Here is a 24,220-nt window from a genome sequence, read left to right on the forward strand (position 1 = left end):
TCATTACGTGTGAAATAATGAAAGTGATTAGTTGCAAAATTATAAAGGAGAAAAATATTCAATTTTAAATTAGAACGGGCGAAAACGGTATAACTACTTATTTTGCGCAAACATGCCAGCTCTCAATTGTGTGTAAGGGCTCTTAGGTGTGCGTACATTGGGGCTCATTCACCAATATCTTCCTAAGTTATTTCTTACATTTGTTCTTAAGTTCCTAAGAAAAATCTACGTGTGATTCATGACGTGTTCCTAAACAGCAGAATTGTTCGCAGGTTTGATCTTAGAATGATGAATCCCAATATGTTGTAAGTTGAAAGCTTGTGCCCCGTTGCTCCTATTTAGCACAGGTAAACATTTACATTTACATTTATTCATGTAGCAGACGCTTTTATCCAAAGCGACTTCCAAGAGAGAGCTTTACAAAGTGCATAGGTCACTGATCATAACAACAAGATAGCCACAAAAACATTGCGAGTAGCCAAAACATGAAGCACACATTGTGAACAACCAAAGTAAGTGCCAAAGGGAAGAACCATAAGAGCATGTAGTTAAACAAGTTACAATTAAACAACATGAATCGCTATAAGTGCAAGTGTACCTGTGGGAAAAGCAAGCAACAATAATAAAAACAATATATCACAGCGAGTACAAAAATTTAAATCAGTTACCACTAACCACAAGAGCAACAAGTCTCTAAGCAAGAGTCATTGTGATCCTTGAGGAAACTAACATCGGGTCAAGCGAACCATTCCTAAGTACCGTTGTACTGGCGGAAAAAGTGCGTCTTGAGCCTTTTCTTGAAGGTGGAGAGACAGTCAGTGTCTCTGATGGAGGTGGGGAGTTGATTCCACCACTGGGGGGCCAGACAGGAGAAGAGCTTGTGTTGGGACCGGGCGGTCTTGAGCGGTGGGATCACCAGGCGGTTGTCTGAAGAAGACCGTAGGTGACGGGTGGGGGTGTAAGGCTGCAGGAGAGACTTGATGTAGACGGGTGCAGTCCCGTTCACTGCTCGGAAGGTCAGTACCAGGGTCTTGAATCCGATGGCAGGGCCGTGTGCACACTCGAGAAATGTCAAAAAGACGTGGTAAAGATGGTGGAGGCCTCGACAATAGACAGAAAAACTTTTTTAATTCTGAAGTGGAGGTACAGCTGCAAGAAGTTAGCGACAAACGACACATCATATTTAGTAGCGTCAGCTGTGGATACGAAGCAGTAAATAAAACCGATGCATGGAATGCAATTACACATGCAGTGAACGCTGTATCTGGAGAAGGGCGCAGAACTGATGAAGTGAAAAATAAATGGTTTAACTTTAATCTGAATCAGGGCCAGGTTAAGGTCATCTGGGGCCCGGGGCAGAAGCCTCCCCGAGCCCCCCCCCCCCCCCCCACGCAAAATATTTTTCAATATATATATATTATTATTACTATGATTTTTATCAATATATATTAAAGAGAGGGAGAGGGATTAGTAATTAAATTATGACAGACAAAAATATCAGTATGTGATACATTGTAATCAGTGGCGGATGCTGGTCTTTCAAAGAGGGGAAGCTCATTTTCGGCCTACATCCAAATTTTTATTTATTTATTTGGCTAGTTCACTGGCTAGTTCACCCCTACAACACTAGCCTAGCCTACTGAATGAATGAACGAACGATCTAACATAACAATATTAATCAAGGAGAAAATGTGGAAAGTAGGTTAAACCAGGGAGTCAGGTGGCTGAGCGGTGAGGGAGTCGGACTAGTAATCCGAAGGTTGCCAGTTCGATTCCCGGTCATGCCAACTGACGTTGTGTCCTTGCGCAAGGCACTTCACCCTACTTGCCTCGGGGGAATGTCCCTGTACTTACTGTAAGTCGCTCTGGATAAGAGCGTCTGCTAAATGACTAAATGTAAATGTAAACTGAAACAAGGAACGTGGTGTATAATTGTATGAAATGTTTGATGAAAATTGGTTAGCAATTTCGCCAAGCAAATACCAAGAAATAGGTTGCTGCAGTTTGTCTTTCAACTTCCAGTTGAAGCAGTATGTCTTTCAATCAAAATGAGATGCAGTCTTTCGACAGACCCTCCAATCATCACGCGGAAGCCCAGCGTCCAGGCCAGCCCACTGCTCCATTCACCCCCAGAGACGCTGAGCGTCCGAGGCGGGACATAATCTCAGCATTCATCCAATGACCATATAGTTTCGAAGCACTGAAAAAAACTGTTAAAAGCGGCCCCATTGAAGTTCATTGAAGCTGAGCTTCAACAGGGAAATGCACTGTGACGCTACGGGAATGTATGAGAAGGAAATCAGTCAGTCGACCTGCTAATATATGTAGCTGATTCTGAAAGAACTCGTCTTCGATAGGAACGTGTTCTAACGCATTTAAATTGTTAACACAATAGTAAATATTTGACCATTAATTTTTTGAAATTTTAGGGGACGCTGAGCTTCCCTTGCAGTCTTAAAGAAATCGCCACTGATTGTAATACATTGTAACACGCACCCCTAGCCAGCCACGATGTCAAATAAATTGGAACATGCAGTCTAGCGTGCACACACACAGCCCAGGGAACACATATATACAAACAACTCGATTGAACAAAAAAACATAGAGAAATCAGTTGACTGTTACAAATATCCATGAGGACTGCTCTTGGTAGCCTAAAGCATTCCAACAGGTAGCCTACTCATCGCTCTCTGCAAATAAATCGGTATGGTCAAGGAAGATGTGTTCCCTCCTCAGGGAACGATCTGCAAAATTTTGCAGCAGCAATAAATACGCCATTGTGTGGTGTAGTCCTAGTGTGCGGAATAAGCCTACTTTGGGCCTATAAATACAGTGATAAGTCACTTATTATTGGATGGCAACGATCCCTGTTAACATAATTGATTTGAATTGAAGGCAAAGCAAGGGTAGTTTACAGTTTTTTTACAATCGCTATGACAATCTTTTCAATACATCTAACAAGTTTCCTTAACTCTTAATGCACCAACACACCTACCACACACAATTGGCAAAACTGTTAATTTCATGCTCAAAATCACACATTGTAAACTCAACTCAAACACTCATTTTCATAACACAAAAATACACGAAACAATACACCATGTCTACCAAAACACTAACACACGTTCTCTTTCAACAGGAACATTTAATCAATCATAGCACGTCATAAAAAAAACACTAACATCAGATGAAATTACAGAAACTGCATTCTATTATACAGTATATGTGTCAGGTCTCACAGTATATGGATCATAGATTGTGTTTTGCAGTGCAGTTTCTTTTGAAGCCTCTTTACATTTTTGTTTTGTTGGGTTTAGTAAATGCATGCATTTTGTGTCTTTTGTTGCAGAAATTCAGAACAAAAAATGAATGGTTGAGCTTGTGTGTAAAAGAAGTTCAGGCATTTAACATTTGTGTTTATTCTATGCATTTTGTGTCAAAGCAACAAGAAATGTGTTAATGGTATAGCCAATACAGATGGATGTTGTGCTAACTGTGGCAAGAGTTTGGGAAACTTGTTAAAAGTATTGAAAAAATTGTCATAGCGATTGTAAAATACTGTATTTATATAGGCCTAGCACAATTCATACACAATGGAAATTCAAAGTGCTTTACAAATGAGCAGAAGTGTAAGTGTAGTGTGTATTTATTAAAACAAACAAAAATAATATGTGTAAAATAAAACTAATAATGAAAATTATTAGTTGGAAAATTATAAAGGAGAGAAATATTCAATTTTAAATTAGAACGGACGATAACTACTTATTTTGCGCGAACATGTCAGCTCTCAATTGTGCCTAAGAGTGCTCTTGGGTATGCGTAAATTCTGTTCTTACCTAAGAACAAATCCCAAATAAGAAAACATTGGTGAATGCCAGAATCTTCGTGAAAACTGCGTAAGTGGGGTTTGAGAACAAATTTGTTCGTAAGAACATTTGGTGAATGAGGCCCATTATCTCCTTTGTGAGCTCACCGTGTTATGTTGCCTCCCCCACACCAGGTGGCAGTGTCTAATCACACAGAGGGCGGACAACATGAAGACGAAACTGCACATCATACCTTTACCACAAACAGAGTAAAGTCTTAAGCATTATTTTGGCTTATAAGACCTCTCTATTGTGTGAAACACACATTTTGAACTTGGTTTTTGTAATTGATGCATGTCTGTGCATTTCAGTGTGGAGCAAGAAGCTGTTGAGATTATCAGTACGGCAGTGCCCAAACTGAGCAAAGACCCTGACAGGACTTCAACTGGAAGTATCCAGTCCCCAGGTATTCAGGTTATATTTCTATACTGTATCTCAAGATTATATCATGTCAGTATTGAAATGGTCACTCAAATAACAGAGCATTTGGTTGGAATATTGTTTCTGTTAGTAAAGTATACTTACAGCACACTAAGTCACACCCTCCTTTCTGTGTCCTCCTAGAAAAAGATGCCACTTCTTCTTTGGTTCTGCAAGCCCCACAGATAGGGACCAACCCCTTTGATGGTGTCAAATCAGAGGACGAGGAGGAAGAAGAGGCTGTACCCGACAGAGGAGGAGGGGAGGAGGAGGAAGAGGAAGTGAGCACATTCCTGGAAGGCGATCTGGCCGACAGACTGCCCTTCCTTCAGCAGAGGTCACGGCAGGGCATCGCCATGGATGAGCAGGAACCAGATGCTTTTGGCATAGCTCCTTCCAGGGCAGAGGAGGCACTAAGGACCTGTGAGTTTTCTTTTTCAAAACGTATTCCTTGAAAGACCCCTGGTTTAGTTGCTTCAAACACACGTGTGACATTACACATCGTCCCTATCATAACATTTTGGCAGGGTTTAAAACGTATTCATGATGTTGAAATTGCAGTAGATTGATATTGCTTATTGTTTAATATCTCCATGAAGCTAACTCCTCAATCCTTCCTCTCAGTGGCAGCCCTAAAGCAGGTGCTTCTGAACCACATGATGACCCGTGAGGAGGGAGGAAGAGAGCAGGAGAAAGACAACGAGCAGAGGAAGGGCCGAGCCGCCGGAGGCCGACTACTCAGGACCACCTCCCTCAGGGGCCCGGAAGACAGCAGCAGCAGCAACCCTGACTGCAGGACAACACCGCCCTCTGTTGTCTCCGCTGAAAACGCCAGTGGTTTGGACCAGGCAGAGACTGGGAAGGAAGACAGGGCTCCAGAACTCCCTTCTGGTGACACAGACATTTTTGAGACATCGGAGGAATATGGTGAGCGGGTAGGGCGAGAGAGGTGGGGAGGGGGACCCCCCATCATCACACTTTTTTTTATCAACACGATACATTTCATTCTACTTTTCCTTCATTCATCCATCGCCTCCTTCATCCCCTCCCAGGTAGTTACATGGTCCTGGAGGGATATGGGGGTTCAGGGGAGAGCAGCACTGATGACGACGGCGTGCTTGGTGGAGAGGGAGGAATCCAGTGGGGCTCCGCAGGCGACTTCAGCATCGACCTGAAGAAGCTGCTCTCCTCGTCCTCTCAGACAGGGGGCGCCGGCCCCAACCTCAGCCGCCAGGTTATGACTCACCTACGCCTCCTACAGGCCAACTTGCAACATCTGAAGGTAGGCACAGTAGCATTAGATTTGCGTTAGCTAGTAGCATAACATGCTAACAGGAGTCAAACGGAGGTCCACAATGACAAGTTCTAGAGTAGGCAATAGCCAAGATAAAAGTTAGCCCTGAGGTTAGGGTCATCCCACGCATCTCACTTGACTGCTAAGAAAAGTTTGGAAAGTACCTTATTATGAATAAAGTTGTGGTCATTGTTTTCAGCGGCCTTTATTTGTTTGTCAGTCCACCACTTCTGACAGTTTCATTCTTTTGCCTTTTATGCATCAACCCACTCATTCATTTAGCCATCAACGAGTCATCTATATGTAGCCCATCCATCCCTTTCACATTCATATGTTAAAACAGAAGCTACATTTGTGTCAACAATCTGCTTACAGGACGTGGAGACCAAGTATAACCAACTGCGCCAAAGGCTGAGTGAAACAGCTACTGACACAGAGGAGAATAAAGGTACTATGTTCTTTAACTTGGTATGTACATTATTAATAGTTACACAGTACCAGTCAAAAGTTTGGACACAACAACTCCGTCCAGGGGTTTTCCTACGTTTGACCAATTTCTACATTTGTAGAAATGTGCAGCATATGGAACTCCTCCGAGAAAAACAAATGTTGGATAAACGTTCCAGGGGGCTACCTTATGAAGCTGGTTGACAGAAAGCCAACCGTGTGCAAAGCTGTCATCAAGGCAAAGGGTAGCTAATTTGGGGGGTTAATAGCTCAGTAGTTGGAGCATTTGACTGATGATTGCAGATTGAGAGACAAAAGTTCAAATTTCCCTCTGCGTCTGCTAAAATAACACATTATTAGGATTCCTCCGTCAGGAGGAAATCCTAACTCCTAAAACTAACTCCCTCTCCTATTTTTTAAATTCCCTGTGTCTCTCTCCAGATCAGAGTTAGTGATGATGGCACTCCTCTTCCCCTCCACTTCTCAAGGACAGAGGAGTGTCAGAGGGAGGGGGAGACGGTGTCCGATTTCCTCTGGATGCCCCCAACCACACCTCCTTTCTTCTCCTCATCCCCTCATGCTGCAGTGGCCAACAGCGGAGCCTGGAAATGGCAGCAAAGTTAGCAAGTAGACAGGCCGGCACACATGGCAATCAGGGAAGACCTCAACCTCCACAGCTTCATCCCAGGACCATTGTACTTCCAACACTCCACTGTAATGGTCAACTTGAATCACCAGAAAACCAAACGGAAATGAAGAAAAGTGCCACTCAGATTGCATGGCCCACCATAAACGTTTTCCAGCGAGCATGGATATCACTGGACAGGGAAATCCTCACCACTGAATTTTTTTTTTTTTTTTTCGGCTGTGTCTGATCTAACTAGTATCTTCCTGTTACTTGTGAGCATTTGGTTCCGGTTAAAAGTGAGAATTGTGTCCCTCTATATGGGGGGGGGGGGGTGTTCAGTGTTGTCTGATCCAGAATCTCCCCCTCCATCTGTTTGAGAGTGGTTTTCCATTGATACACCTCCATAGAGTACAATACACAACATAAGTAGTTGTGACTCAATATGAGAAGTGTGCTGATGATTCCGAGGACAGTTGCATCATTTTAAGGGTTCAGCCATTTAGGTCTGTCCAAATTGAAATCTGACCACAGATTGTTCCCATTTTTGCCAGATAGAAAGTCCTTAATAAGCTTTTGGACCTTAAACTTAAAGCCTACAACACTAACAACTAAACCTGATCCTGGTAATTGATTGACTGATCGACAGTGGATCTTTGTAGAAAATCCTTTTGAGGTTAAACATCAAGGTCTGAATTACCAGCCTGTAAGCTTTGTTAGATAGACTTCAAGTAGGTAGCACAAGGCCTTGATAACCCCTCAGAAAGTAGTCAAAATCGATTCAAACAGTTCCTTATCATAAATTGTAGATATTGATTTAAAACAGTTTGACGCGAATGTGTACGCCTTCCTCCATTGTGCAGTCATATTGCAGTCATAGAGGTTATTAAAAAAGGCTACAGTTTGAATTTTTCACCACTCTGTTCACATTTCTGTTTTGATGGAAATATGGACAAGACTTATGCAGGAATGAAAAGTGCTGTAAAAATATTTCAGTGATATGCCGTCAGTGATGAGATGATGGAGAAAATAAACGTACCCACTTCATGGGTGCAGGGCTGTATATCCACAGATTTACTTAAGAGGAGACCTGTTATCTCACAAGCTTGTGACAAAGCATAAATCCTGTGATTAACTTTGTTGTAATGTAGTATTCATCCATTCCTAATAGCCCCGTCACTTCCCCATGCACCCTCTCGAACCCCCCCCCCCCCCCCCCGAGAGCAGTTACTGTAACATTCTGGTTGACCTTTTTTGAAACTCAAAACAGTTACTGTACTCCATCCATTGGATACAAGCTACTGGGGAACTCTTCACTCACCATTAAGCTTTTAAGGTATGAGCACAAGACCTCTGCAGTTTCATGGTTGGATTGAGAAATTACTGCAAGGCACAACAAAGATATTACTTTTACTCCAACGTTCGCCGTAGCCAAAAGACTGTGTGCGCTTATGAAGTTGTGGCATGGATTCTTGGATGAAAAAGAAGTAAATTACAAAAAAAGCTGAAAAGACCACATAAAACTTTTTAAAAGAACCTGTATGGACTATTTTAAATGTAAAAAATGTATAATTATGACCAACACTGCATCTCTTAAAGAAAGAGCAATCTACACATTTCCTTGTTTTTTCTTTAGCTTTCTACATCATACAATCATGTATAATTTTAACAGAAACTACTAAAAAAATGAAAATTTAAAGACTGCAAGGTATCCCTAAAATATTAATGTAATCTGTATTTTTATTATTTTTGTCTAGACGTTATTATATTTTATATTATTATGAGTACTATTATTAAAATGGTCTCTGGCTCTGTTGAAAACATCAATAGTTATTTTAGTTGAGAGATTTACATTTGACTGATCTGTTGTTAAAATGAAGGGGATTGTCCGACACCACACAACTGAAAATGTAAAAAATATTATTAAAGAAGCTTGCTGGAAACACTGAAACTGTGTTTTTGTATTTTGACAGATGTAATAGAGGTATTTGTTGAGTCTTGTGACTTGTGATGCTTTATAAGCAGGTTTTGTGGTCTAGACATTATTTTTTATCATTTCTCTGCCACTACTTTTCAATGCAAGTTAGCATTATAAAATATGACCCTGTTGGAACAAAGTGCCAGTGCATCATGGACACAGGCACTGCACTTGTCTAAATATAAAGGCAGGAATCTGTGTGTGTCTGTGGCTCGATTATCTTTAAACAGAGCCCTGTATGAAGTTGAAATCCAGAAGGTGTTTTGCTAGGACCCCAGGAGGTAAGAATCAGAATCAGAATGGGTTTTATTCGCCATGAAAGTTTGCACAGACAAGGAATTTGCTTTGGCAGGAAGGTGCCACATTAACCCTCGTGCTGCCTTCGGGTCACATGACCCAAAGGTTCATAACGAACCATCGTTGTGTTTACCCAATTTTACCCAATACAAAAACAAATTAAAATAATTTTCTTTTAACCTTTGCAATGTGGGGGGTCTGAGACAGCCTAGCTGTTAAAAGAAAATGCTTCACTTTGTCTTTGTATGCGGTAAATCTGTCGCAATACGACGGTGGGTCACAATGACTGATGGGTCAGAATGACCCGAAGATAACACAAGGGTTAAACATATAGGAATCTAAAATTTAAATATGAGGACTAACTATACTAAGGGTACATAACTAGAAATACTAAGTGGAATTAGAATTAAAATAAACTATACAATAAAATATAAGTTGCAGTAATTTACTATCTAAAAATACAAAAATTGAAAATGTTACAACAGCAGAAGGGAAGAAACTGTTTTTGTGGCGCGTGATATTGGTCCTGATGGACCGCAGCCTTCTGCCAGAGGGGAGTGACTGAAACAGGGAGTGACCGGGGTGGGAGGAGTCGGCCACAATCTTCCTCGCTCGCCTCAGGGTCCTCGAGGTGTGCAGGTCCTCGAGGGCAGGCAGATTGCAGCCAATCACCTTGGCTGGATTTAACACAACTTGTAAGAAGTTGGGTTGCAAGTGTTCCAAGCAATAGAGAAGGCGAAATTGACGTCACGCAGCGTTGAATTCTGGGTAAATTGCAACAATAGGTGCGTTCGACTTCATGCAGCGCCAGCGTCGCCTGCAGCCGCCTGCAGCCCGGCTGACTTGAAGCAGCCAATGGCATTCTCAACTTCAAGGCCACCGGTACTGCATGAAGTCGAACACACCTATTGTTTGGTTTAGGGCACCATTTTCTAAGGTTGTCCCGCGTTGTGTATGGAGGTATGCATACATATTCATATTATTTTCATATAAAATCATACACCTGAACTATTTATACCATAATGAAGAAAAGAACTAGGGCTTTCTAATTATATAAATGTATGTATAATTATTATACATTAGCAGTCGGTTCCCTAAACCCACCTTTCCTACCCTCTCACCCTCCATGACTGACCCAACTAAATGTCTAAACTCTTTTTCTCCCCTGTCTGAGGCAGAGATCTCTGACCTCATTCTCTCTCATCACCCCACCTCCTGTCCCCTTGATCCTATCCCCTCCCCTCTCTTTCAAACCATCTCCCCCTCCATCATAACTTTTCTTCTCCATGTCCTAAACTCCTCTCTTACCTCTGGCACCTTCCCCTCTGCCTTCAAACAGGCTAGAGTTACCCCTCTACTCAAAAAACCCTCCCTTAACCCTTCCGTTCTCCAGAACTACAGACCGGTATCACTGTTACCCTTCCTTTCAAAAACAATTGAACGTGCTGTATCTAACCAACTGTCTAACTTTCTCTCTCAGAACAACCTGCTTGACCCCAACCAATCAGGCTTCAAGACTGGCCACTCCACAGAGACTGCCCTCCTTTCAGTCACCACTGCCCTCCAGTCTGCCAGAGCGGCTTCCAGGTCATCCGTCATCATTCTGCTGGACCTTTCTGCAGCGTTTGATACGGTTAACCACCAGATCCTGCTCGCCAGACTTTCTGAGATGGGCATCACTGGCACTGCACTCCAGTGGATCTCATCCTACCTGTCGGGAAGATCCTACCAGGTTTCCTGGGGAGGCAAACTGTCAGGCCCTCGCCAGCTCTCCACTGGTGTCCCACAGGGCTCCGTCCTTGGACCCCTCCTCTTCTCTCTGTACACCACCTCACTTGGACCAATCATCACCTCCCATGGCTTCTCCTACCACTGCTACGCTGACGACACGCAGCTGTACCTGTCGTTCCCCCCGACCGATCCGGGGATCTCAGCTAGGATTGAGGCCTGCCTCACAGACATCTCCGCCTGGATGACCGAGCACCACCTCCAGCTGAACCTCGCCAAAACAGAACTTCTCATCATCCCGGCTAAACCCTCCATCTCCCACGATCTCTCAATCACCCTGGGATCTGCGACGGTGACCCCTTCATCCTCTGCCAGGAACCTTGGGGTTACCATGGACGACAAGCTCTCCCTCACGGCCCACATTGCTGCGGTCTCCCGGTCGTGTAGATTCACCCTCTACAACATCCGGAAGATGAGGAGATACCTGTCTGAGCACTCCACCCAGCTGCTAGTCCAAGCACTTGTCCTCTCCAAGTTGGACTATTGCAACTCGCTGCTCGCTGGTCTCCCAGCATGTGCAACCCGCCCTCTTCAGAGGATTCAGAACGCAGCGGCCCGCCTGGTCTACAATCTACCCAGACGCTCTCATGTTACCCCGCTCCTCATCTCTCTCCACTGGCTACCTATCATGGCCCGTATCAGATTCAAGACCCTGGTATTGACCTTCCGAGCAGTGAACGGGACTGCACCCGTCTACATCAAGTCTCTCCTGCAGCCTTACACCCCCACCCGTCACCTACGGTCTTCTTCAGACAACCGCCTGGTGGTCCCACCGCTCAAGACCGCCCGGTCCCAACACAAGCTCTTCTCCTGTCTGGCCCCCCAGTGGTGGAATCAACTCCCCACCTCCATCAGAGACACTGACTGTCTCTTCACCTTCAAGAAAAGGCTCAAGACGCACTTGTTCCGGGAGTACAACGGTACTTAGGAATGGTTCGCTTGACCCGATGTTAGTTTCCTCAGGGATCACAATGACTCTTGCTCAGAGACTTGTTGCTCTTGTGGTTAGTGGTAACTGTTTTAAATTTTTTGTACTCGCTGTGATATATTGTTTTTATTATTGTTGCTTGTTTTTTCCACAGGTACACTTGCACGTATAGCGGTTCATGTTGTTTAATTGTAACTTGTTTAACTACATGCTCTTATGGTTCTTCCCTTTGGCACTTACTTTGGTTGTTCACAATGTGTGCTTCATGTTTTGGCTACTCGCAATGTTTTGTGGCTATCTTGTTGTTATGATCAGTGACCTATGCACTTTGTAAAGCTCTCTCTTGGAAGTCGCTTTGGATAAAAGCATCTGCTAAATGAATAAATGTAAATGTAAATTATTGAAGGCAAATCTTCCTTTATCAAGAAGATTTCACACAGCAATTTTTACAATAATCTTCTCCGTCTGTACAACATAATTTTCAACCACTTTTATTACAAGATAGAGGAAGACTTAAAGCATATGAAATATATATACATAATTCTGTGGGCATTGAGAACAGCAACAGATTAGAAATATAGTATTTTGTTTAAAGGTTGATTTGTGGAAAAAACGGAATTCCCCCTACCACCCCAAAAAGTAGCTAATTATAGCCGATGATTAGTGATATTGTGGCATATTACGGCGTCATTATAGATTGTTGACATGTTCTTCTGGAGCCAAGACGAAAATGAATAAATCATGTCTGATAACCAGTGATGCCGGTAACGCGTTACTTAGTAACGCTTTACTCTAATCTGACCACTTTTTTCAGTAACGAGTAATCTACGAGGGTCACGTCACGTGTATATAGACCTACCACTCAGCGACACAAACAACAATGTAGCTAGCAGGAGAGAGAGAGAGATGCGCATTTTCGAGTTGGAAATACAATCACTATTTTGAGTATTTGTCAGCTAAAGATGGAAATATCAAGTTTTGTTGTAAACTCTGTGCTGGTGGCGACAACGTGCTATCAAGCTACAAAGACAACGTCAAATTTGAAGAAACATTTGGACTCGCAGCACTGCACAGTCAAACTTATAGAGCCGGGGCCTGGGGGGTATTCGTCGTAGCTCGCTAAGCGGTTTAGCGAGCTAATTTTCAGGCTAAAGTAAAAAACGCCCTCTTTTTGGTTCGTGGAAGCAACTTTCGATAAATCACCATAGTAACATATCAATTAGCACTAACCTGCTCCAGAGCAGGCTAACGTAAGTGTAGCTGGATAAGCTTGCCACACCCCCGGAAAATAACATGGCAGCTCCCTTTTTGAGAGACCCAGTTGACCAAGGAGCTATATTTTAGTTCGATTAGCTTTCCATACCAATAGAGTTCTTCGCGATTGCCAAGATCCTTTACTTCACACGGATGAGTTCTTGTTTGAGCGATATCGATTCAGCGGACAAGGACTCATTTATTTGCAAGACCTTCTCGGGCCGTACATTTCACACGCCGCAGCAAGCTTTATGCTTTATTATGAGCTTATGCTGCTGTATGTGAATATGTAACGCTATGTTTTAGGAAATGTCTTATCTGTTGTGCCTGTGCTTTTTATGTTTCACTGTGGGAGAGTGGGAAACGTCATATCGATTCCTTTTTATGTCTTGACATGTGAAGAAATTGACAAACTTTAACTGTGCTTCAGACTCTGCATAGCCTTGAGTTTTTTTGCGTCAGGTATAGGCTAAATTTGTATACAGTATAGGCGATGCAGAAAACATTGGCAAAGCCGCAGCATGCGTTGCTGTAAGAAAAGTGTACTTGGCGCTTAACCAGCTGATGAATCAATTCATCATATTCCCATGTCCCAGTCAATAAAATCAGAGGGATTTACACATAGGCCTACATGCATATACACATATATAGTACATGATATAAGCTCAGTAGCCTACATATATCCTCGTAAGTGTCTATGAATTCGTATCAATTAGATACTCTTTGGCCTTGTTTTTATCTAGCCTACTTATTCTGAAAGAGTTGAGATCATTATTTTCGCTTGCAAGATCTCATTCGATTATTAATTTCCATTAAGCCTACTGCCAGCAGGCACATTTAAAGAAATGTGATCTGATTGGGGTAATGAGGCACTTAAGATGAGCCTATACATTTCCCCAAAACTTTCGCATTTATAGCTTATCGGCAATTTTTTGCCAAGCTGCTTGTCTTGCTCTGGCAGCGGCGGTGTTTGACTTAGCCATGATAATATGCTTATTGTCTTCGTAGAGACAGACTCATTATAATAGCTTGCTCGGATGGCGAGAATAGCCTCACCGCTCTCTCTTTCGTCTTTTCCGCCATCATACCGTTAGAAAATCACGGTTTTGGTGATCGACCTTTCCTGCCTTTTGAAGTAGGACGTGCACGTGCAATTTCCCTGATAAGTTTAGCCTGATTGAAATTAACCACATGATTTGGATGCGGATCAGCCGTTGACGAACCGATATTTGCTGTTCTCACTCATCTCGCTAATGTTAACGGGCTAAAAGGACAATTGATTAACCCTTGTGCTGCCTTCGGGTCACATGACCCAAAGGTTCATAACGAACCATCATTGTGTTTACCCAATTTTACCCAATACAAAAACAAATAAAAATAATTTTCTTTTAACCTTCGCAATGTGGGGGGTCTGACGCATGCTTACAAAAATACAAAATTGCTTTACTTTGTTTTTGTATGCGGTAAAGTTGTCACAATACGACGGTGGGTCACAATGACTGATGGGTCAGAATGACCCGAAGATAACACAAGGGTTAAGCTCAGTTTACTGAGGCTCACTGAAACACTGGGTTTTCCTTACTTTGATGGAACATTGGGTTAGAATCACTAGTTGACTCAAGATTAGAAGACGAGCTCGGGAGAATCTGTTTTCCAATTAAATCTTTTGACAAGGCTCTATGAACCAAGTCATTTTTTAGCCAATCTGAAGATAATACATTTATCTTGCATTACACAGTCAATTTACAATTTAACACTTGAATATTCGTCTTTTCATTAGAGTTTGGGTTACCCCAAGAATAGGTATACACATGTGAAAAACCTTGAATATACCTACCAGCTGAAACCCCATACTAATGACTCATTATGATACAAATATGTAATTTCTTCAAGGTTAATTAGTTCATATGCATGTAACAATTGACAAACAAAAACAACAAAAACACATTTCAACAACAACAACAAAAACACATTTCCATCCTTCATCTTTCATATCTGTTAAAAAAAACTGACTGAAAAGGGCAGGGGCCCGTTCTCCGTACGTCGCTAACTCAGTTAGCTGGATTTGATTGTTGACGATTTGTCATTATCTTGGATTGTTCGGTTCTTCGAAGCTCATCCTGGACTTGCTGTCATAGCAACAGGTCCGTAAGCTTAAACCTGCTCGGGAGCAGGTTTATTTTATGTAAACACGATTAGATTGAGGCTTTACAAGCAGAGGTGATACAGGAAGTCTGTCACAGACATGTCTTGTCCGTTTTTTACTACAGGAACCTGTTGCAGAAGGTGCAAGAATAATTAGCAGAATTTAACATGAAACCGAATTAATTGCTCATTGCGTGAGGCTCCTTAAGCACAGCGCGATATGCTAGCCTATACTTTTTGAGAGGATAGCCTATCGTTTTTTTGTGAGGGTGTCATTTACATAATACATTTGTTGAAACCACATCATATGACATTAAAGATGATAAATGAAAATATGGAAGTATGAAAAAAAAAAAAAACATAGGCCTATAGCTTACTGTAATAAGCGATAAAACGCGTCACTCCTCTACATTTAATTTGGTCTGCTACTTTTTGCCAGCCCTCTTTCTTGGATTTTGCAGACTTTGAGGTGTTCCCTGGCGTTCTGATAAAATCTTCGAATTCGGAGTAACCTTCGAGCAAGCTGTTGCTCTGTTGGCTCTGTTGCGGAAAAAACAGTGCGCTCATTTTGGCCACGGTGAGCAGCCATAGACTTATGTGAGCAGCCAATAGCAGCGTTGCTGATCAAGGTTTCTACTATCGATACATACCCCCTTTTAGACCAACGTATAACTCAATCCAGCTATACTAATCATAAACAACAAGTGTGTTCGAAGAACCGAATTAGCCAGATCATGATAAGCAAGATGATGTCATCTTGGATGTGTCATTTGATCTCGGATGTAATAAGCGACGTACGGAGAACGGGCCCCAGGATGACATGAATAATAAATACAAGTAGTAAGACCAACAGTGATTTTTTTGTTGTGGTCAAAGAGAGATATTTTACAAAGGACGTGATAACAATTGCTACATTTACAGCTGGTTTAGGGAGGAGCTTGATGCTGCACAAAGGTGGGGCTGTCACTGTGACAGTGATGACAGCAATCTGCAGCAATTTGTTTCCTTCCAGTCGTACACCTGATCTCTCGCTTAACCCTTGTGTTATCTTCGGGTCATTCTGACCCATCAGTCATTGTGACCCACCGTCGTATTGCGACAACTTTACCACAAAAACAAATTTACCGCATACAAAGACAGTGAAGCATTTTCTTTTAACCATTGGGCTGTCTCAGACCCCCCACATTGCTAAGGTTAAAATATATTTTATTTTTGTATTGGTAAAATTGGGTAAACACAACAATGGTTCGTTATGAACCTTTGGGTCATGTGACCCGAAGGCAGCACAAGGGTTAAGAACCAACTGTAGTTAGTCTCTACTGAACTGAACAGTGCACAGCAATGGATGCACAAATGGAGATGGAGGGTAGGAGGACAGAGCTGGTCCTGACAAGAGAAAACAGGAAGTTATTGTTATAAACTAAAGTCTGAAACTAAACTTGCTAAAAAGGTTTATAATTCACAATAATGAAATACCTTCTTTTCTGCTGCAGGGCAGATCAACATGTATGTCCAGTACAACTGAATACGGCTGCATGATGTTCTGCTTCTTTTATGTGTTTAGCCCTCTGCAGTCCTGAGTGTCTTCACTGTGAAGTGGAGGGATCACAGAGGAGGAAGACCTGAAGGAACAAGTTAATATTACAATGTTATATTAGATGTACAATTAGTGTTATTAAAATGATTGCATTGATACAACATTAATACATGAATGAAAACAGAATTAAAACAAAACATTGGGAATCACATATAAAATGAAATAAGAAAACAATACCTTATTATCTGTTGTGAAGAAACCTCGACACTGGCAGGGAGAACATGTGTCTCTGTGGTCAGGGGAGTCAGGTGGCTGAGCGGTGAGGGAGTCGGGCTAGTAATCTGAAGGTTGCCAGTTCGATTCCCGGCCGTGCCAAATGACGTTGTGTCCTTGGGCAAGGCACTTCACCCTACTTGCCTCGGGGGAATGTCCCTGTACTTACTGTAAGTCGCTCTGGATAAGAGCGTCTGCTAAAATGACTAAATGTAAATGGTCCAGCAGTGATGTGTCCACTGTTGATGAACAGTTAAGATAGTGCTCCAGGCCAAGACCGGCACGGGTCCTTACATATTACTCACAGGAGGACTGTGTCTTCTGTCCATCCGAAAGGAAACTTAATATTACAGAGGACACACAAGAACTGTGTCTCCTGTCCATTACAAAGGAAACTTAACATTAGAGGACACAGGAGGACTGTGTCTCCTGTCCATCAGAAAGGAAACTTAACATTAGAGGACACAAGAGGACTGTGTCTCCTGTCCATCAGAAAGGAAACTTAACATTACAGAGGACACAGGAGAATTAAAATGAAATGAATGGGGATGGAAGTGTGGGGTTTCAGCTGGTAGTTATATCCGTACATCAGAAAGTATGACATCTAAAACACATACTTTCTGATGTATGTCTGCTACACTAAACGTCAGCAGCTGTGTACAGCAGCTGTGTACAATGCTGTACACAGCTGCTGACAGAGTTTTGGCCTGTGCATTTATCAACCCTGACCCAAACCCACCCTGATAAATGCACAGGCCAAAATGTGTTAAAATATTGCTAAACAGAACATGGTTACCTGGAAAACTATATGACCCATAATATTATCCAATACTGTGAACACTTAAAATGACCCTAAAAATTGATTGAAAATGGATATTGTGCAACAATATATATATTGAAAAATGGATACAGTGCATTTTAACCAGATGATTAGGTTTTCTTTACATCAGCAGCTACATGATCCCAGATTAACAACAATGTGGTATTGTTCAAAAATACATGATTCTCAGTGGATGTTGGTCTTACCTGACAATTCTAAGACCTGTTGGAGGAATGTAGACAGAAAACATGATTGTGGCAAGTGATATTTTTTTAGTGTACCAGAATGAGACACATTGTAATTTGTACTACTTTACACATTTGTATCTTGTACTTTTGTACAAATTACAATTAAACAACATCAACCTCAAAAGTGCAAGAGTGTACTTTACATTTTTCTATAAACTCAGCTGATACCTTTATGAACTGTTAGAGGACATGACAGGACATTGTGATAACTGTAGTAGGTCTGCAAAACACCTGAATGGACCAAATGCTGTGGTCTGGAAATAAAAATGTGATCGAGCAGAGTATTTTTCTCAGTGGTGGCAGATTGGATCAGCTGTGTGAACCCTCTACTATGTAACAAGTCTGAGATGGGCTTGCTTGTGTTGGCCAACAGGTCCTCGTTGAAGTCTCCACAGACAATGACTGGGTGGTGATCCAAAATCTCCATAGAGTCCAAGAGGTTTCGCAGGTTTGGCAAGAATTGAGTCAGGCTGTAATCTGGGGGTCTGTAAACGGTTGCAATTAATGCACTTACAGGGGATTCCACTTTAAGGACACGAAACTCTAGGTCGGTTACACTCTGCATGTATTGCACGACATGTGCTTTGAGGTGGTTTTTAACATACATAGCTACTCCGCCACCATTTCTGTTGGACAAATGCTGATAGTTTGTGTAAGACAAATGCCTGTTGCGCTTAAACATCATATAGCCATCTAGTTGGAGATTCTCAGCAACAACAGATCCTGACAAGTGAGTTTCTGTGAAACACAAAACGTCGGCAAGGAGCAGTTCATGATGACTCTTGACATCATTGATATGAGATTGGAGTCCCTCTGTATTGTGGTGAATGACGGTTAGCTTTGGTGTCTGGCTGGTTGTTTTTGCATCCTTTAAAAGTGGCATAACGTTGTCCATCGTGGCTCTTCTCATGCTCTCCAAAGTGGTTGAGATGTCAGGATCGGCATATATTTTCTTTTCATCAAAATCAGTGATGCGCAATCCACCAAGTGAGGTTGTTCGGCTGAGTGCTACATATGCCATACCAGGTTCAAAAATACGCTTACATGACAACTGCAGACGTGGTTGTCATCCCTTGAACCTTGTGTATAGTGCATGCAAATGCTAGTTTCATGGAGAACTGACGACGAACCACACCATTTCTTCTCAATCTTTCCTCTGTTCTTTCAATGTACACCAAGTTCTCAGGTTCCCCAGGTATTTTATTGCGGTGTCTCTGCCCAGCGCCCGAATGGTCAAGTTCTAAACCAATCATTTGTACAACAGTCTTGCCATCTTGGACACGGGTAACTATTCTACATATCTTGCCAAATGAGCCGTTCACCAATCCATCCTCCACATCTATGTTTCTGGTGAGCATTACACAAACACCAATTGCAGTTTGTAGTGTGTCAGGGAGATCTCCTTTGTGACCTTTAAATGGTGAAGCTTGTCTCTGCATCTGGCCTGTTTGTGGATCCTTTTTGTAATCCTCTGCGTCAATGTTTACAATTTCAGTATATAGAGCAGAAAGGATGGCTGAATTGTGTTGGTCCACCTCCTTGTTGGTAGGAAAAATATGCAGTACATCCTTTGATAAATCTGTTGAGTCAATCACAGCCTGGCAAATTAGTTCTTTGTCTGCCACTGATAAAGCATCCTTCTTTTGTTTAGTACGGATTCTGTTCAACAGTTCTGCAAAAGCAACATCCTCTCTCTGTCGCATAATTTCTGTAAGAGTGATCATCTGAAAGTGGTCTTGCCAGAAGTCAAGGATGTGCTCCTCAAATACACACAAAGGTTTAGCCTTTCCAAGAGGTGGCAGCTGATAGAAGTCTCCCACTGCTAGTACAGAAATACCTCCAAAAGGCTTCTTGCTCCCTTTGATTTGCTGTAGCCTCCAATTCACATATGCAAAAAGAGGTTTTGAAACCATTGACACCTCATCAATGATGATTATCTCTGCATTTGACAGTGTTGCCCTCACTTCATCTAAGCAATTTCCAAGTCCTTGGTATGGAGGCTTTAACCCTTGTGTTATCTTCGGGTCATTCTGACCCATCAGTCGTTGTGACCCACAGTCGTATTGCGACAACTTTACCGCATACAAAAACAAAGTAAAGCAATTTCTTTTAACCGTTGGGCTGTCTCAGACCCCCCACATTGCGACGGTTAAAAGAAAATTATTTTTATTTGTATTTGTATTGGGTAAAATTGGGTAAACACAACGATGGTTCGTTATGAACCTTTGGGTCATGTGACCCGAAGGCAGCACAAGGGTTAAAGATCGAGGTAGTTTAAGGATGGAATGCAGAGTTTTGCCTGAAATGTTGAAGGCTGCGGTGCCAGTAAAAGCAGTGTAATGGTAGAAATTCAAGCGGCACTGTGTAGATTTGAATAGTCAAGAGATGGCGGTTACAATAAATTTATTTTGCTTATACAGATCATGATTTAACAAAGTACTTTGTGATCAGTCATAACGAAGGAGGTGCTAGCCACAGGTCGTTCGACAGAGTGATCCAGAACAACCCTAAAACCCTGCCTTATATAAACTTTAGATCAAATGGTTTTTCTGAACTCTGTGATTGGTCAGCACTGCTCAGTGACAGTTAAGACAATATAACCCCCCAGGTCAAGTGACCAAAGTCTTTTGATGTCACGGCTCTTTCTCTAAATGAGGACAGTAAAGATACCCTTAATGAAACACAAACAGGACACAGGACATAATCTCCTCGGCCAAAAGGTCAGGGCTGCTAGATCAACTGACCCATCTCCCTTTAGGCCACAGAACTCAAACATCCCCCAACCTCCGTGCCCCTAGCTTCTCAATCAGGCATCATAACCCAACACCATAAATACCTTAAGACCAACTGCAACATCCATTTGTTTAAACACAACCTCAGTCTATTAAAAATACATTCTTAGTAACTATATCAAAAAATGCCATCACATTCCTTACTTTTTCTTTTTAAACAACAAAGGCATACAAAAGCATAAGCATACAAAAATATAAAACATCCATACAGATATGGAGGCAAGAAAATAAAGTAACCCCCTTTAATCAAAACATAACCCCAAAAATAACAAGAGAATTACATATCACTCACAGTAGCCTCTTCATCCTTAAATGGTGGAACCCAGTCAGAATCCTCTAAGGGACTATAGTTCATCATTTGAACAGCAAATGATTTAGCCATTGTCTTTTCCACAATCTTCCTTACACAGGGAAACAGACAACAAGCCAAAAACAATAGTATCAACAAAATGACACCTATTCCACACAAAACAGACAGAAGAACTGCCTTCCATTTCCCAAACATTTCCCAAGAACCGTCAATCCATGACCAAACTCCTTTTGAATCATCAAATCCAGAATGTTCAGACAATTCTAATCTCAAAGTACGCATGCTTGATAATGCTTTAGTGACTGACCCATCACTCGCTGTATTATTGGGAATGTACGTACAACATGTATTATTGAAAAGTACACAAACACCCCCTTTTTCAGCCAACAACATGTCTAGAGCAATCCTGTTTTGCCATGCCATCTCTGAAGTCTTAGCCAATTGTTCTGATAATCCAGAAATCGCATCAACAGTGTAATTAATGAAACGTTGCTGATTATAATATATATAATTAATCCAATCCACATTTTTGTTAACCGTACAATGTACGCAAAAGAATGATTCTAATCCTGCAGCTACCTGATTTCTAGCTTTAAACTCAGTAGGCACCCCTCTTGGTACTCCAATATCATCTATGTAAATTCCACTATCAAAAGATCCAACAGGAGCAGCTCGTCTCTGTCTGCCTGAATCAACCGTCACATTTCCTAAAGGCTTAACCCTCGTGCTGCCTTCGGGTCACATGACCCAAAGGTTCATAACGAACCATCGTTGTGTTTACCCAATTTTACCCAATACAAAAACAAATAAAAATAATTTTCTTTTAACCTTCGCAATGTGGGGGGTCTGAGACAGCCCAACGGTTAAAAGAAAATGCTTCACTTTGTTTTTGTATGCGGTAAAGTTGTCGCAATACGACGGTGGGTCACAATGACTGATGGGTCAGAACGACCCGAAGATAACACAAGGGTTAATCAACGTCTTACTAACTAACATCACCTTAGCACACACTCCCACCCATCCTTTTGGAAAACGTGATCTAATTCTACCCCCACAATACCAAAATGTATCAGCTATATCGCGTCCTGGATATACCAATGGGCCAGAAGGTGGTGGAGTATGATGTTTTCCCTCACTATCCACACGAACAGAGCTTCTATACTTGTAACAAGGGTGTAAAGTCCCATTAGCATCTCTAAACTGCATCGCCTCACAGTATGGATTTACCACCCAAGTATGTCCACAAGTTCCAATCTTTACTTTCCCTTCACTAAAGTTCCCCACGAATACTGTTTTAACAATATCGGAACTTTTCTCGAAACACTCAAACTTTTGCCCTGGAACTATAACAAAATCAATCAGAACATCTTCCGTTCCCTCGTTCTCAATTGGTCCAGTAAGCATAGGACGTACTGCTGCACATCCTAGATTGGAATTTAAATACCAAGCACTAGAACTCTGGTAATGATAGCAGTTAGTGGGACAGACTGGACAATTCCTGAACAAAACCAGATGACTACTGTCCACACATCTCGTTTTATCTATGTCACCTGAAATAATTCGATGGTAATTAAAATCATAACAACTAGTTGAATTAAATGGTGCTGGCATAATCAGTGAAACATCCTTAAGTGGCTGGCAATACACACATGGTGGGTGTTCTTCGCCTAAAACTTGTTTTACTGAATATGTTGCTAACTTATACCAAGAATTAAACTCCATCTCCGATTCCATTTCATCTACAACCTCTCTCTCATCACTTTTCAACATCTGGAACGTTGCAGGTGAAACAGTTGAAGTCATTGGATCTATTGTCATAGTATCATCAGAATTATGCATACTTTTATTAAAATACAAAAGCGAAAATACAATAAGAGCAATAAGAAATGCCATTCCCAAGACAAAACCCACTGCACCCCATATACCACAAAGTCCAGGTTGTCGGAACTGATGCCATGGTCGTGCATCCGTAGTGGCCATCTTCAGTTGAATGTAGGCAAACTTCTGTCAGGCGGTGTAGTCTAGTCGAATCGATTGCAAACGACGATCAAATTGCTCAGGGCAACTTTCAACGACACTGCACTTCGCGTACAGCTCGGAAATTTCCTTGGTACTACGCAGAACGCGTATCCTCTGCTTCCGTCTCCAGACAAGGTGCACGCTTGCAATGGTTAGCGTGTATCCACGTTGCTCTCCCCTCGATCTTAACCGCCGGATTAGTCGTCAGGAGAATCTGGTATGGCCCCGTCCACCTTGGGTTTTACCAGGCGTTTCAGGTCCTTCACCACGCTCCAGTCATCTGGTATCAAATCATGCAGCGGTCCAGTCATAGGAATAGCCTCCTTCACCTGCCTGTGAATCTCACACAAAATAGACTCCAAAAAGGTTGCACAGTGATAAACAAGCACATTCTCACAGAGGTCAGTTAAAGGTAACTGACTTCTTGTCGTCTGACTTAGTCTTCAAAGTTCTGTTCTCTCATTCAACTGAAGTGATTAACACAATGTTGAATCCTATCAACACCAAAATAACTTCCATAAACAAGTGTGACCCATTATCATTACATAACCTCAAAGAAAAATCCCATCGAAGAATAATCTAAATTAACAAAAGCTTGATCACTGAGCCCCTGAGAAGTCTAAAACTTCTTCCCATCAACAATCATTAAACAGTATCACTTCTCCAAAAATTTAACTCTACAAAATCCATCTATCAATACCCAAATGGTTTCTCTAACCTTAACTGTGAAGCTTATCGTGTTTAAATTCCTTTTCTCATAATACTTGTCCCACATATGAAGTATTAACCTGTTTACGCTCCTGTTTCGCCCGCGAGACAAAAATGCTGCCTCCCCCTTCCTTAGTTACGACGCACTAAATTCTAAAAAATATATTTTTTAGACGCTACACATGTTATACATCGTTGGAAAGCTACGATTCTTGTGCTTCCATTGAAATAAACCAATTCAAGATCAAGTCGCAATAGCAAGCAAAGTCAACGTCTTTTTCCGGTGAACATTCCTTCAACAATGCCAAAGAAAAAAGTTGTACTCACCCTAAGTTGTTCAAATAGGTCCAGGTGTGCAAATCATGCCATCAAAACTTGATCTGCTAAGTCCCAAGGGTTCAAAGTATCTAACCATGTAAAGTAATTCGTCCAAATACAATGTTTTACGTTCATGAATAGCCATTATCCTTT

At 41.9% G+C, this 24,220-nt stretch overlaps 1 protein-coding gene across 4 annotated transcripts in view; it reads left to right on the forward strand.

Moving 5' to 3' along the window:
- Positions 1 to 8,178, forward strand: part of arhgef12b (Rho guanine nucleotide exchange factor (GEF) 12b) — a 112,122-nt gene extending 103,944 nt beyond the window's left edge. For 3 of the 4 annotated variants that reach the window (XM_062485048.1, XM_062485050.1, XM_062485049.1), the window contains 7 exons: positions 4,001 to 4,075; positions 4,178 to 4,272; positions 4,431 to 4,709; positions 4,911 to 5,213; positions 5,339 to 5,568; positions 5,956 to 6,028; positions 6,469 to 8,178. In XM_062485048.1, coding sequence (XP_062341032.1) covers positions 4,001 to 4,075; positions 4,178 to 4,272; positions 4,431 to 4,709; positions 4,911 to 5,213; positions 5,339 to 5,568; positions 5,956 to 6,028; positions 6,469 to 6,479 — 1,066 coding nt within the window. In that variant the 3' untranslated portion in view covers positions 6,480 to 8,178. The remainder of the gene's footprint in view (positions 1 to 4,000; positions 4,076 to 4,177; positions 4,273 to 4,430; positions 4,710 to 4,910; positions 5,214 to 5,338; positions 5,569 to 5,955; positions 6,029 to 6,468) is intronic. The other variant, XR_009932759.1, reaches the window with a different exon arrangement.
- The last annotated feature ends 16,042 nt before the right edge of the window (positions 8,179 to 24,220 follow it).

This window comes from Osmerus eperlanus, chromosome 19 (genome assembly GCF_963692335.1).
Source record: "Osmerus eperlanus chromosome 19, fOsmEpe2.1, whole genome shotgun sequence".
Taxonomy (NCBI): domain Eukaryota; kingdom Metazoa; phylum Chordata; class Actinopteri; order Osmeriformes; family Osmeridae; genus Osmerus; species Osmerus eperlanus.